General features: G+C 35.2%; 1 protein-coding gene across 1 annotated transcript in view; it reads left to right on the top strand.

Moving 5' to 3' along the window:
* Positions 1-15,369, top strand: part of LOC145987007 (far upstream element-binding protein 2-like) — a 48,877-nt gene extending 33,508 nt beyond the window's left edge. Inside the window, exons 14-15 of the mRNA XM_083121471.1 lie at positions 789-1,025; positions 13,336-15,369. Of these exons, the coding sequence (XP_082977597.1) occupies positions 789-995 (207 nt within the window). The 3' untranslated portion in view covers positions 996-1,025; positions 13,336-15,369. The remainder of the gene's footprint in view (positions 1-788; positions 1,026-13,335) is intronic.
* The last annotated feature ends 404 nt before the right edge of the window (positions 15,370-15,773 follow it).

Here is a 15,773-nt window from a genome sequence, read left to right as displayed (position 1 = left end):
ACGAGAACTATCAATAGGATCCTCTTGTCATCGAAATTTTGAAAGGCATTGAAGTCTCTTTAAATATTTGATATTCAGCCAATATTCATTCATGCATTGGAAATCAATTTGTCACATCCTAAGGTACATGTCAAATACTTTACACAGTTTATACTTCCATAGTGAAGTCTAATGCAATGACAGTTTTAACAATAATATAGAATAGGATTGAACTGATCTTATTACAGAAGAACTTTCAGGCATTCTGAGCTTTCACGATCGCAAATGAGCTCTGTAACACTTCCATGGTGCCTAATTATTCTGGAAATCGTTGCTTTTTTTGTGTGTGTAAACACTGAATTTTTGTGATTACATAGCATGTATTTTCCTATTCTGATGTAATTCTTGAATATTTTAAAACAAACCTCCCTGTAAATTGAGACACATAATTGGATTGGAATACTTGCACACTAATATCAATCAATATTTAAACAACTTTTTAAGTTTTACAATTTCTAAGTACAGTAAAACCTCGATTTTTACATTTTATATTTTTTTTTACATTTACTGAAAAAAAGGTGGAAAATGTAAAATCGATGACAATTTTGTAACATTTTGTTATGTTGGGACCATCAAGATTCAATGTATAATGCGGGAAAATGTAAATTAAGGTTCAACTGTATCAGCAGGAATCTCTAAGAGTATTGACATTAGTTGAGAGTAGTATCGGATCAGCCGATAGAACCATTGATTCACTGATATTCCAAATGTACGCGCCATACTTAATTTGAAATAATTATTTTCTGTAGAGCGGTCAGCAGCCTGCGGCTGGTCAAGCTCCACAGCAACCTGTTGCTCCAGCCGCTGGACAACATCAAGGTCAGATGCCTGCTCAACCCTACCAGCCATATGGTTATGGTGGTTACTATGGTGGACAACCACCTCAGAATCAACCATACAATTATCCTGGTTACGGTGGCTACGCTCAGCCTCCACAGGGTCCGGAGAATCAATGAACTCGTCGCTCAAAGATCGACATTTGTATTGTAAGTAAATATAAAATATCTTATTGAGTTTTGCTAGTATAACACTAGATTGCTGGAATGGAGGTGTTATGTATTACTTTGGAAAATAGGCACCATTAATAGTAAGAATTTTGGAATCAACAAAGCAGACATTTTTTGAAATGTCATCACATGCATAGCAGCTACGAATCAACCCCCTCCCCCTTAAAAATCAGTTTGTGGTTTATTTTCATATATAAAATAAAACTTAGTTCGTTAGTTGATGTAAGAAGAGGTCTGTCTGTTGGCTCATTTAGGTAATACAAATGATTATCCCTCATTGATGACAAAATAGCATTGTTTTCACAACTTTTTTATAGAGGGACCACAAGGGAAAGAACCGTGGGGCAAAAGTCTCTCAATATAGTGAAGCTTGTAATTTTCTTATTCAGGACCATTTGTTCTCAACACTCAATACCTGTTTTATGGCTTTTGGAAAATTTGTGACTATCCCTTGGCAATTTTAAAGCCACTTGCTTAAATAGAATATGTTTACTGTTCAATAAATCTATTTTCACTACACACAGGAAAAACTCTGGGCAACATGCATGATGGGCTTCAAGAATATATATGTTGAGATTGGGTGTTTAGCTTATGGTGCTTTGCAATGTGTTCTGTCAAAACACTATTGGTTTGCCCCTTTCGACCATGCTATGAAACTGAAACTCTGCAAGACTTTTCAAGAATCCCCTGGGGAAATTATTCATCATTTGTTCTGAAGCAAGTAGGTAATTCTGTCAATGGGATCTAGAAAAATTTCTCCATCACAGATTTTCAGAAAGCCACAAAACTTGGTTCCTTGCAGTGAAAGGAAATGTCATTTACAAAATATCAAGTGTGCTGAGCAGATACAGACATGGAATCCAGTCATCGTAGAACCCTCAAAGAATGCCACATGACACTTTTCGCGGAGTGTAACCTGTCTGTTATGCAAAATATACCCTCCCCCTCAGACAACATTGTCACAATGGTGAATTTCACAATTAAAAATTGTTTCAATTATTCTTTTAATGTATTTCTTTGAGGGATGGGCCAGTATGAAATTTTGGCTGATACCGATATTCTACCGATCCGATATAAAATTAGAAATGGTCCTTGAAGAACCTGAAAGGTTCATTGACCTCCTTAATAAATTGTTTCAAGGTGACTGCAGTGCAAAAGAAGTTTCATATTTAGACATTTACTTTTTTAGAAAGTAGAGCATGGAGATTATCCATAATTACAACAAAATGGCAGAATTTTGCACTAATATATCAGATATTTATACCAATACACCGATATACCTATATCTGTTGATACCGATAGAGTGCCAATTAATCGGTTCCATCTCTAATTTCTTTGAACATATTAACGCAAAAATCAGGTGGTTTGATGTGATGTGGTTACAATGGAATACTTAAAAATAAGTTGTTTTTTTTAAATACTGTCAACAAAACTTTTAATTACGTTATTCAAGCACTGATACAGTTATCTGTAGGAAATTTTAAAACTGCATTGCTTCAAAGTGGCATAGAATCAGCCCTAAAAATTGCCCTGTAAAAATGCTTGATATTCTTCCGAAAACCTTGTTTTGTGTAAACCATGCATTTGAAAGACATTAATTTTATTGGAAAGTTCCTGAAGATTTTTCCCAACTATCAAAGTGCAGCTTGTTGAAAAATCCCTGCAAATATAACATAACCATTTAGAACAGAGAAATGCTTTTGTCGTAATAGGAAATGCCAGTTACAAAGACAATTAATAGTTTGCCGGCCCCTGTGGTTAGCACATCCTGCTATGATGCCAGGGGTCCCAGGTTCGAATCTTGGCCAGGGCCTGGATGTTTGTGAGTGTCCATCATATCAACACTCATTCCCATCTTTGCAAATTAGCCAAAAGTGGCACAAAAGCGTAGTAAAAGAAAGCAAACCAATCAATCAATTTAATAGTTCACTGCATTACTGCATCTATATATAAGGAAATGAGAAACATATAAGCACTATCAGAGGTAAAAAGTGTGTTTCGTTCATTAGAACTGTTAACATTTGCACGATAATGCTCTGACATTCTTGACCCCCGGATGGATCTTTTTCACTTCGTAACTCGAAAGCCATTGATCTGCAGATGTGGTAATATGTTTGGTGATATTTTGAAGTAAGGAAACACTCGCCAGTCTAAGGAATTTTTTTTCCTATTTACTTTTCAATGTATCAAATTTGACCCCATGCTAAGCATGCATTTTGATAGCATATTTTTACTTCAGTATTCATATATTATCAGAATGTATATGAAAATACAGGTGTGCCATCTTGTGGTGTGTATATATACACATGTCTTACAAGCAGGAACACCTTTATTATACATTTTTCATGGGTCTGTGGCTAAAAATTTTGTGGGAAATGAAAATTTCAGGAGGATTGTCTGAACTTGTAGCTTTATTGGCAGTAGGAGGTTAACATGGGGCTACGTAAAATTATTGGCAGTAGGTTAACATGGGGCTACGTAAAATGTGAGATTGTGTAACAACTATACTGTATTTTGTTCATGCGTGTATGCTCGTGCTTATGTATTATTGCTTTCCACATTCTTACGCTCTTGAAACTGAAATTAAGTGTATTTGTACAAATATTGCCATTGTGTATAGATGTAGGAGGGTGTGAGTGAGTTTAGATAATTCACATTGTGCTCACAGCTGTTCCATTTGGAATGTGCAAATGAACGTAATTACCAGAAGATTAAAATAATGGATGCTTCAGAGTTGGTAACTATGATTATTGCAGGAAAAGTTGTTCAGCTGGCATTAAGTATAACTCGAGAGAATGAACTGTTTACAATTTAAATTTTCATATTTGCATTATCAACAAAAGAATGCATTTGCCTTAGCTTTCTAATAGAGTTTTCTTAACTTGGTGTATATTGCCAAATGTCCAAAATGAGTTTGTGTAGATAATTTTGGCATGGATCAATTAGAAGAAGGTTTTCTTACTGTGATAATGCTAGTCTGGTTGCAAGTCTTTGTATTGTGGGAGTGTTAGTTGGTGTTTCGTTAATTTAATGCTACAGCCACAGCATTTGTGTAGACATGGATAAAAACAACTCTGAAATGCTGCTATGGAATTTTTTTTCACATCTTGCATAATGCTTAAAGTGGTTGCTTCTAAACAGTTGTGCAGCAGGTGAGAATTGGTAAAGATTTTGTGGGCAACTTGGCAGTTGCGGAGATCTAGTGTCATTCATGTTACTCACATCTTAGGTAAATTTGGAACCTGGTTTATTCGTATTGATGCATACTCTCTTGACGGTAGGTTTGAAATTTCATGGATCGTGGGTCCTCATTTGCTGTCGGGATCTCGTTTTTTTAATATGGCATTGGAAATGGTATGTTCAGTAATTGCACATGGTAAGGAGGAGAAGAAGCTAATGGAATACATTGTGCAACATTTCAGATTTGTAGATCTTTGTCATTTTTGTGATTTGAAACATTGATATAAACTATACTCCATTGCACTACTGTCCTTAAAGAGCCAAGGCTTCAGAGTTCTTTTTCATTTGGTGATACGTGGACACTGAATAGTTTCATTGCTGCTGTTTTTCTGACATTGGAAACTAGGGTTTCCCAATTTTTCTCTATAGCTTGTCAACACAAATCCTGGGTCCGTTTTTACTAGGTTGATAATTATTGTTCATATGTGCTATCACTATCATGTCTGGGTAGTAATAATGGGGTGGTTAGAACCCAGAAGTGTCTGTGACTGTAATCCATGGGTTTTCATTGCATTTTTAAAAATCCTTGACCCATGTGAATAAAAGTGCCATCTCCCTGCAATTGAGAGAACTAATTCAACCAAAGTAGATTGTCGCAGAGAGGCTACATTGTAACACACTGTAAACGTGAATATTGTGAGTTAGAGATGAAATATTCATCCATAATGTCCATTATGTTCTATCAATATATATATATATAATGTAGTGCTTGTGGTGAGCTCTTGCGTTAGGTTGCAGTAGGTGTCTGCATTCATGCTGAGTTTATGAGTAAGGCTAGGATTTTCATGACAGCATATTTTTTTTCTTTTTGGTAAGGGTGATGTGTTCCCTAAATATATAGAACTTCATATTGTGAAGAAACTAATTCAATTAAGGTGCTTTTTAAGGCCAAAATTTGGCATATTTGGCTATTTATATGTGATGGAGCATATTTTGATGGATTTTCGGTCATATTCAGCATATTTTAAATTGAACTAAAATTTTTTCGTATGTGAAAATATTTCAGCATATAGCCTATTAGATGTTGATGTTTGAAACAGTCATATTTTTCAAATTCTAGTGCATATTTTGTAAAATTTTAGGTCATAAAAATCCTAGCACTATTTATAAGTAAGGAAGTCACCCGTTTTTCATAGTTTATTTGTCCAAAGAGATTCTTTGAGCATGAAGAGACTTACCACATTGTTTTGTAAAATTTAGTGGCTATTGCTGGCATACTCCCTCAGGCCAACCTTTTCTTCTTCTTTCTTAGTACTTAACGAAAACTTACGTTAGAGGCAATTGTAGAATTTGATGTCTAGTAACAATATGACTCGAAAATCAGAGGAAAAGTTCACACTGCGAAACCAAAAGGTGCCAGATTCTGTTGTCAAGTTCTGAATGTTTTGAAAACTGCATTAAGATGATAGTGAAGATACACTGAATTTTGCAAAAGAGAATTGGAACAAAGTAACAATCATGAAAGATTAGAACATGAAGTTGTTACTTGGCACCTAAAGTTTTCACATTTAACTCTTGTATCAAGTTTAATACATTAACAGTACTTTGTAATCTATTTTTTTTAAGTAATATATGTAGTGTAAATTAATTTAATGTGTCCAGAGACCAATTCCTCAAGTAGCTATTCACCCTGCACAAATAAAAGTTGTCACTCCTGCTCAAGAAAAACTGCATTCATCTAAACAATTGTAATGTGTAGTGTAATATTGATGCTCTAAATTGGTTATTTTCTTTCATTTTTTGTGACTAGTTTATCTTACCGTAGTTCTAATAGTGAACTTTGCACAGGCTGGAACTGTGTACTTTCATTGCCTCCACTTCAAACACATTAAGTTAATATGAGCACACAGTTGTGAAATAACTGAATAAGTATTGAAAATTGTGCCTTGACTTGGAGTGCTCTACTAAGCTAACTCCCATGATTTGTGGCTCTGTTGATAAGAGCACATGTATGACTTTGATCCCTGGTTCTCTGTGTGATCTAGCAACAATTTTCAGAACAAAATAGTAGCTACCTCAAAAAATGATTCTATAAATTTCCTTTTCTACTTAATTTTGTAAACAGGTGTGCAATGGACTCTTGGTTATGTAATATTAGTGCATACTTGATGATCAAATGTCCCATAAATTTACTAAGACAAAAGGTTCTTCTGTCAAATTTTGAATTGATTGTTGTTCCTCATAAAATTTCAGCATTAGTTATATGTATTGCTCAGTTTTACTAACTCAACATACTTCAGCAAGAGACATGAAACCAAATTTGTATGTGCATACTCCCTATTGAATCTGACAAACCCTTTACTCTACTCAAATAGCAAGCAGAACAGTTTCATAAATTATTTGAATAAATTAATATACATGTTAGTTAAGGGTATTAGCAAGTGTAGTAAATAAATAATATAAAATGTGTATAACAGATCTCATTGTTTAAGTTCCCGAGTGCAACCTATGTACACTAAAACAAGATGATATAAAGGCTCCCACAGGTAAAATAAAATGCTTTGCAAAGTCCAGTATCAGTTTATCCGTAGGATCTTAAATATTGATGTCCTGGAAATATTACACTGCAATATGGAACATGGTGATATTTATATGTCTGTGTGGCATTGTGACATTTGACTTTATTCTTTCATTTATTCTTGAAAATAGATATATTCTGTGAATTTTTTGTTATACAAAATTGTATGTCATTTTGTGGACAGGGAAGAAATTCATACCTGCTCATAGACAAGTTCTTTTCACATCACGATGCTTACAGAACAATTGAGGTAGTGGCGAAATGATGTAAACTTATTACTATTTTGTTTGAAATATGAATATTGAAGGTATGTTTCTGTTGGAATAGTTACTTAGCCCTTTAACCAGGAATTTTATTATACAATATTTGTGAACTGTTTTCTGCACTGTTTCTGTGGTAGTAGTGCGAGGGGTGAACTATTTGCAGATATGTACATAGGTTTTTCCATTATGTTCTAATAAGTACAGTAAAGGTTGCGGGGGTAGGGATTATGTGAACTATATATTAATTCATAATTATTCGTTCTTACACATGGGGGTACATCATGTAATCTGATCATGATGCTGAAACAAGATTAAATATTCTCAGATGGAAACAAACAAAAAGGGTTTAGAATTACACTTATATGTTGGAAATATTTCTGTAATTTTCAAGGAATGAATAACCTGAATTTAAAGAAAGAAAAAAGCTTAATAGTTTGTTTTTTTCTGTAAAATGCACAAGCTTTTGCAGAAAAGTTCACATGAGCTGACAAAAAACATGCTAATTGACAAATGAGTCCATGATAATGTTGGTATGAACCTTTTGAAACTGTTTACTTCTATTTAAAACTTAATAATTTTGATATTACTTGCTCCTTGAAAAAACAAAAGAAACTGTTTGGAATGCACAGCTTAAACTTTGACGTGACATCACTCTGAAATTCAAAGCCTGGTCAGTGCATCAAGCTTCCACTGGGGATCAAGCTTGGGACTGCCTGAAATTATCATGTCTTAAATAGCTGTCATAGATAAACGTAACAATTGGTCACAAGTGAAAGGGAACTGGAATTTTTTTATTCAGAATTTTTTTGTCAGCTAGTATGAGCCACGGTAGCTCAATTGGTAGAGCTTCTTGACTACCAGTGGAAGACCTGGGTGTGAATCCCGTGACAGGTGATCTGGACCAGGAAATTTCCAAGTAATTTCTCTGTTTCTGCACAGCTCTGAGGCCCACCCAGCTTTGTAGAAATGTGTTCCTTGGGGGTTAAAGGTGGCTGGGCATTATGTTGATCACATCATCCGAATTATGGCTAAGATCAAGAATATGTGGAGCTGTACCTCCACATTTCCCCATGTCTTCATGGCATGTATGCATATACCTTTAAATAATTAAATTTAATTAAAACTTTCTTTTGGGATGTAAAGCTCATTCAGTTTCAAGCAACTTTTTTTTATTGCAGGTTTGCCAATTGAAAGAAATTAATTTATGTACCTGTAGATTCCTTATATGGGTGTTCATTAGATTTACGTTATATAAAAGCTGATAAAAATTATGTATTTTTACTTTAAAAGAAAAATATTGCTTACAGAGATTCCCTTTGGTAATCATGGGTCTCTGTGGAAACACATTGCACAGTGAAACTGTAGGTTGTTCTAATGAGTATAAAATGAATTTGCACACTTAGAGGAGAGATTATCATCTACACATCAAAAACTTAAGGAGAGAGAGATTAGCATCTACTCATATCAAAAACGTAAGGACCACACAGTTATTGCTGACACTTACACATTGTAGTGGTTTTAACCTTTTGCAGCCCAAAGCGTTTTTCACATGTAAGCCTCTATATTGCCAGAGTCGATTTTGAGTAAAATGCAGAGTTTCAATTAAATGAGTGTAGATCGGAGGCTAATTGCCCTAGAGAGATGAGTGATATACCGTTGTATGCGGAATGAACCAGAGATTCATACTATATGAATTTTTTGCAAATTCGGCATATATGTGGTGGGGGGAGGGGGCTAACTCTCAAAATTCCAAAATTTCGGGGGAAAAAAATTGGTTCCCCCACCCACCCCCCCAAGAAAAAAAGTACATGACAGTGTCGACATGCATATGGAAATGATCGCTGACATGTAAGGAACACAAAAATATTTGCATTATCATCATATGACCAATGTAACTTGAGTTGTACCCCAAAAGGAATGGTCGGCATGCCACTGATTCAAGCTTCAAAATGTAGCGGTACCTTGAAATGACCATAGCTCAGAAACTAAATGCCCTAGAGATATGAAAGATATACCGTTGTACGCAGAATGAATCACAGATTTAGACGATGTATAATTTATGCACATTCGGCGTATATATGGAGGGGGAAAGGGGGGAAATCCCCTGAAAATGCTGTTTTTTTTTAAAAAAAATGGGGTCCCCCCCCGAAAAAAGGGATATGAAAAGTTCAAAATTAACATAGAAATTATCGCTGGCATGTAAGAAACACAAAATATTTGCATCCTTGTCGTATGACCAATGTAACTTGTATCCCCAAAAGGAATGGTCGGCACGCCACTGATTCAAGCTTCAAAATGCAGCGGTACATTGAAATGACTATAGCTCAGAAACTAAATGCCCTAGAGATATGAAAGATATACCGTTGTACGCAGAATGAATCGCAGATTCAGACGATATATAATTTATGCACATTCGGCGTACATATGGAGGGGGAAAGGGAGGAAATCCCCTCAAAAATACTTTTCTTAATAAAAAAAATGTTTCCCCCGCCCCCCTTGCCCCGAAAAAAAATGTCAATGCACAAAATGCAAAATTTATGCAAATTTGGTGTGTATATATGGAGGGGGAAGGGAGGAAACCCCAAAAAATTATTTTAAAAAATTGACTTCACCTAAAAAAATGTCCTCTCACTTGGGCACAAAACGACACCTACGCACAACATTCACGGACAAAAAGCTAGAACGTAGTGAAAAATGAACGCCAATTCTTGCAGCTGCTTGACATTCTATTTTTAGACCATGCTTGGTGACCTTTGTTCAACATTGTGGAACACTTGTGCTCAAAAAAACAAAGGTTTCCTTCAGCGCGTTTCGATTTCCCATTCTCACAACGCAGATTCAACAACCAGTTTTCCCCCTGCTTCCGCCCTCACGGAAAACTTTCATTTTGACATCGGATACTTATAAACAAGCTTCCTTCGAATGCACTTAGCAGGAGGACGTGAAAAGCATTGCTTTAGAACAACAAAGCTGGTCTTCCTTTTGTCGGCAAAATTTGAGGTTGAAAAGAGCTGCAAAAGAGAAGTACCTTTTCAACTCCATTTTCATGAAGACAAAAAAAAATGCAAAAAACCATTTCTATTAAATACATGTGTTAGGAACAATATAAAAAAATAAAATCGAAATTCTAGCCAAAAGTAGAAAAGTTATAACGTAAAAGCTACGACCTTGACACAGCATCTCAATCGAGATGCTTGGTTCCGTGAGGGTTACTTTTGGGTATCTCGTTTGAGACACTTGGGCAGCAAAAGGTTAAGCCACCGGGTTAAGCATGGAATTTACATAACATTTTGGAGATTGAAGATATATTTTATGACGTTATTCCTGGGTTTCTTCAATTGTGTACCATTATTGGGGTCATCCTGAAAAGTTTGGTAGCTGGTTTCCACACCAAGAAATGCCCTGTCAAGAGGTTGGTCTTTTTATTCTTCTTGCCCCCCATAACTCAAGTTAATGCTTCTATGTTACTTTGTGCTTGCTGACACTGTTGTATGCCTTAATTGTAGAGTATATTCATTTCTTTTGTACATTAGGTTCATATTTTATTAAATATATATATATTTATGCTTGAGATTTTAATGACTATTCATGTAGCATATACCCTGTTCTGTCTTATTTTTTTTTTAATATGGTGCTTTCCTCATGTCCTAGGTTATTTTCATTAATTTCTTTTGCCTTCTCATTAGACGTAGAAACTGAATCTCCTGGGGTCTGTTCAAAGAAATTGGGAGATTCTGCATGCTGGTATACTTTGCCATTTTCTATATTGTTCTGTGCATTTCTAAATGGAACTTGTATATGGGTTTCATGGTGTGATTTCTTTCCTGTGACATTTTTTCATAATCCATGCTGGCTTCTGCTTATGTCTCACTATACATAATTCACCGAACCTACATGTCGATGTGTGCCTTGTGTATATAGATAACACTAGTGCAATTGACTGTAGATGCCTGGGCCTTTTTTCTCAGCAACCAGACACTCCATCCAGGGCAACTCACGTAACAGCTGCTAAACGATGACTTCACGTTGGTAGCGAGAGCAACTGTTATTAGCCCTAAACGACCAGGGGTCATTGATGGCTGGCATTTGTAGGAATCTATTTAAGCGGAGATCAAACTGCATCGATAGTTCCCATCTTAGTGGAATCTTCCATTGGTATCGCAAGAAAGAAGCATCATGCGGGTGAGTCCTATCCAGTGTGAATTTTTCTGTGCTAATGTGATATGAGGAGCACCAGAAATATGTAGGCTTTTCCATATTTGTTTGTATATACATATGTGTATATATTTATACTTTTATCTTGCTCACCCAATAGAGGATGTATAGTGATCATGTAAGAAGGAATTTCAAGCTGATTTACAGTAATGTAAATTTAATGAATAGTAATGCAGTAATACACTTTTGAGTCTGACCACTAATTTGGCATGAATTCTATATACATTCATGGATTTGTTTATTTTGGAAGCTTAGGGGAAGTAACCTGTTATTTTTCGAATGTTTAAAGTTCTAGTTCTTTTAACTAATGCGTTCTTACATTCACGTATTTATAATAATGAGATAACGTCACATGCATATTCAGATATGAAGCAGTGTGGCTGGAAAAAGGGGCACTCCTTGTACGAAATAAATTACAGGAAAACATTAGTAAATAAGTTCTTATTTTTCTGTCATGAAGAAAGAAGTAATAAATTAAGGATAAAGCCATCAAATAAATATGTATGCAATGAAGGGGGGAAATCTGAAACTTGGAAGTTTGCGCTCAATGCCCAGCATCTGTATATAATTTCATTTTGTTTTTTTGTCATTGTTTTGGTTCAATTTTCTGCATATGTTAAATTTGTACATCGTGCGAAATTGAATTAAGACGTGGTTCCTTTTTAAATTTGTAATTGCCGCTGTTTAATGTCAAATTTAAATTTCACCAGCTGTTGTATGTAAATACAAAGTGTTTTGAAGCCATTCTGGTAAGTCACATATTTACTGACTTGCATGGGAGCATGAATAATTTATATATTATACATATGCAACCTGAGAACATATTCCATTATTACTGAAGGACTACATTAATTAGTACTAATCCACAATCAAGTTCCCTATTATAGTTCATGTATGGCATTCTACCACTTAAATTTTAGATATTAAGGAAAAATGATGTAAATTGTTTGCATTTCTTGTATTCAGTTGTTGCAACTTTTTCTCTAGTGCTAGTGTTGAAAGTTGCAAAACTAAGAATCCTAGCTTTGAATGCCAAGTGAATCATTATTCATCCATAACTCAGTTACCCCAACCACACTCTCAGCTTAGAAAGATGTAATATTTTGCATCCGTGTGTGTCCCAAATATCAGCACAGAAATGAAAGTGGATAAACCTTTTGTAAAACATGCTTTTAATGGATTAAACTTCTCTTGTAAACATGAGATCATCCATTATGTAAGTGGAATTTGTGAAAGTAAATTGGAAACATGGAAAAGAAATGTTTGATGCTTCTGTGGTACCAATATGTCAACAACATAGTTTTTCGTAAGCCCAAACTTACATCTGCAGCGTGACAAAGAATACATTGAACAAAATATGAAATTCATTGCCATTTCCTGGACTACATGTCACCTTTTACAGAGTAATTTGAATGATTGTTTAGTGGAAGATTATTTGCAGTACATTAATTAATGCACATGTACTAGATTTTATACTTGAATTAGTAACAAGTAGTCTAATATATCAATATCTACGTATCCAACTTTAAGAAATAATAATTGCGCTTGTTTTATAACACCCTTTTTTCTACAGTACTTCATCTTTAAAGACTGATATTTGTAAGCTTACATGTTTCATTAGAAAGATGTGTGTATATATGTACATGTGTAAGTTTCTGATGGGATGTTTATGGTGCCTGTATTCCAAGTGTAACATGAGGTCTGTCTTATATTTGGAGTTTTGCAATTGCTTGTGTTCTGTTGTGGTTCTTGCTGTGCCCTTATTTACTAGCTAGGTGGGTATCTTGGAAATGGAAAGCAATACAACTTCCTGTTGCCAAAATATCAACTGATCCTGTTGTTCACAGGGCAACAAACAAGATGGCTACCTAATCTGTATTAGGATGGCCTCTTGGTGAGTATAGAATGAGGTAAGTGTGAGTACCTTGTTTGAAATGTTATGCTCAAATGTATCTCCCTGTATATAAAATGCTCATTCTTCTTATTTCAGGATATCCCACCTTTTACTTGCAATTGAATATGCATAAATGCTGTGTTTTTATGTTCTTTTCAGATATTTCCCCACGGTTGATCCCAGATCCTCCATCATATGTGATTCTGCATTATGGCGTGTGCCCCCAAACAGAATGTATTGTTTGCAAGTTGATGTTCCCATTTGTTAGATTAAGATGGAATGCCACTGATCATTTCAAGGGAACAGTGATACTAGTACTAGTGTATCGGCAGATATGAAGGCATACCTAATCTATATTGTGCTTGTGTAAATTAAGAATTTTGTCATTGAACTGTGACGATGCATTTTTGCCAGCAGTGGTTATTTTTTTTGTTCACGAATTGTCTGTTCTTGCACTTCATAGGGAGGTCTGTACTACACTTTTAGAGCATTCGAAGGCAGGTGATGTCTTGGCTCTGTGCATATATTTTTTTTTTCCTTCTATTGAACAATTGTATAGAAATATAACCTTAGTACAAATCAAAAGAATGCAACCCAAGGGGAAGAAACTATGATTGGGGTGGTCGGGTTGGGGAATCTTATCTTGATAGCCCTTGAAAGGCACTGGGATATATATGTGTGTGTATATATTCTTGTTTTTTTGGAAGGTCATTTCGCTGTTATCTTACAGAGAAAATCCATGACTGGCACCAATTTTTATAGCCTTAGCATAAACTATTTACCTAGATAAAATAGAATGCCTCTTTAATTTTTCATCTGTGTGTTTTGGTTAGAGATTTCTGTTTTGTTGTATGTTTAATATTACTTGTGCTGACAGTAGTTTTGAGATGTTTTATAATGTGTTTTCGACATAAACATTCCTTTGATATACCATTTAGCATAATTCTGTGCATTGAAGTTTTTCATAAAGTGATTATTTATATTTATTTCAAAGTTGGTTGTTTTACTGTTCTGATCCTCATATTTCCAGTTCATAAAAAACAGCCAGCTCCAAACTAGAGAGGAACAACCCATTTTCTGATTCAATATTTGATGAACAAAATTTTTTTTTGCTTTGTTCTGTCTCTCTTTCTCTCTCCAATTTTTAAATGTTTTGTAGTGATTTGACTGATACATGTTTATTATCCTGTTTGCATCATGTCCGTGTTATTAAATACTGATATGCAACTGTTTCTTTAAATATATGTATAATGAATCTTCACTAGACTAACTTAATGCTCTAGCAATGTTTCCATTGCATGCCATGTGCTACGCGTTAAATCAATCCGTATGCCAAAAAACAGTTTCTCCTAGTTTTATTTTTTCAGGCATCTATCGAAGGGGGAGAGCGACTAGTTGTGGAGGCGACTGGTACACGGCAAAATTTCATGTTCTTTTTTATATTTGCAATGTTCTTTTTTAATATAAAAATATCCTTGTGTGCATATATCGATTTTCGCATTTGCAAATGTTTTGATGCAGAGAATTAATACAACCCCATTACTACTTCAGTGACTTGTTTTGTTTTATTTAAATTGTCATAGAATGATTTAAATTTCTATTGCAACATGTTTGTTTCAGCAGAAACTGCATTTAAAATGGATTGCCAGTCATGGTTCGTTTCTCACTCGATACAGTGAAGATTGGATACCTCTTTGGCTCTTACAAATTTTTCATTGTTCTGTTACGTTAGTAATTTTTCTTAACAGGTGAGTTGTTTAGTTTTTTGCCTAAAAATTAGCCTTCTTTTTTTGTCCTACTTGTATTCTTGCTATGTCATACCTTATTGCATATGTCAAGGGCTGTTACGTTTGAATATTGGATGTGTTTGTGCTGCTGAATGTCATTCCAGGGCGAAAAGTTACAAAATAGGGGAGGGACGTGGGCCCAGAATGCAAGAAGTGGAACACCAGGAAGGTGGCAGCAGCGGAGAATTGGGTCATGTAAGGATACTTTGAGGAGACGGTCTCTTTGACGTGTCGTCCACAGATGTTCATGTATCTAATCTCAGCGCCCACCACCTCAGTGGCCTGAGTTGAGTGCATCCGTAATACAGAAAAAAGAAAGAAAAAACTAGTGTTGTGCAGTAATCACTACATTCCAAAAACCCTACCAGGATGGTGAAAAGTGACACTAATCAGGCAAAGGAGACAAGGGTGGGGGGGTAGGGAATGGGCTGAAACGTGACTATTCACACAGACAATGTAAGGACATATTACAATGTAAGGACATATTTTACTGTAAACATTTTGTGTAGTATCTTGTCACATAATAAAAAAAATATTAAATATTTTGTGTATTTTTTTTTTCAGATCAAACAATATATATCCTAGCCATGATAGAAGTAGAGAGCATTGGATTGTAGTGTAGTGTAGCAGAAGCAGGGAGCATGTTGGGAACAGCTGTTTCAACATTAAGGCTTAGCTGTATTTTTGGCCTGTGCCAGGCCAGCTTCTTCCTCTTTTCGAAAAACTGCTAGGATAAAAGAAAAATACATGTTTAGAATTCCTTCTAGAGCATTCATGAGAATTTTCAGGTGGTTTTCTTTCGCTGTTGCC

This window comes from Lepisma saccharinum, chromosome 1 (assembly GCF_977018435.1).
Source record: "Lepisma saccharinum chromosome 1, izLepSacc3.1, whole genome shotgun sequence".
Classification (NCBI taxonomy): Eukaryota; Metazoa; Arthropoda; class Insecta; order Zygentoma; family Lepismatidae; genus Lepisma; species Lepisma saccharinum.
This window is presented reverse-complemented; position numbering and strand designations above follow the sequence as displayed.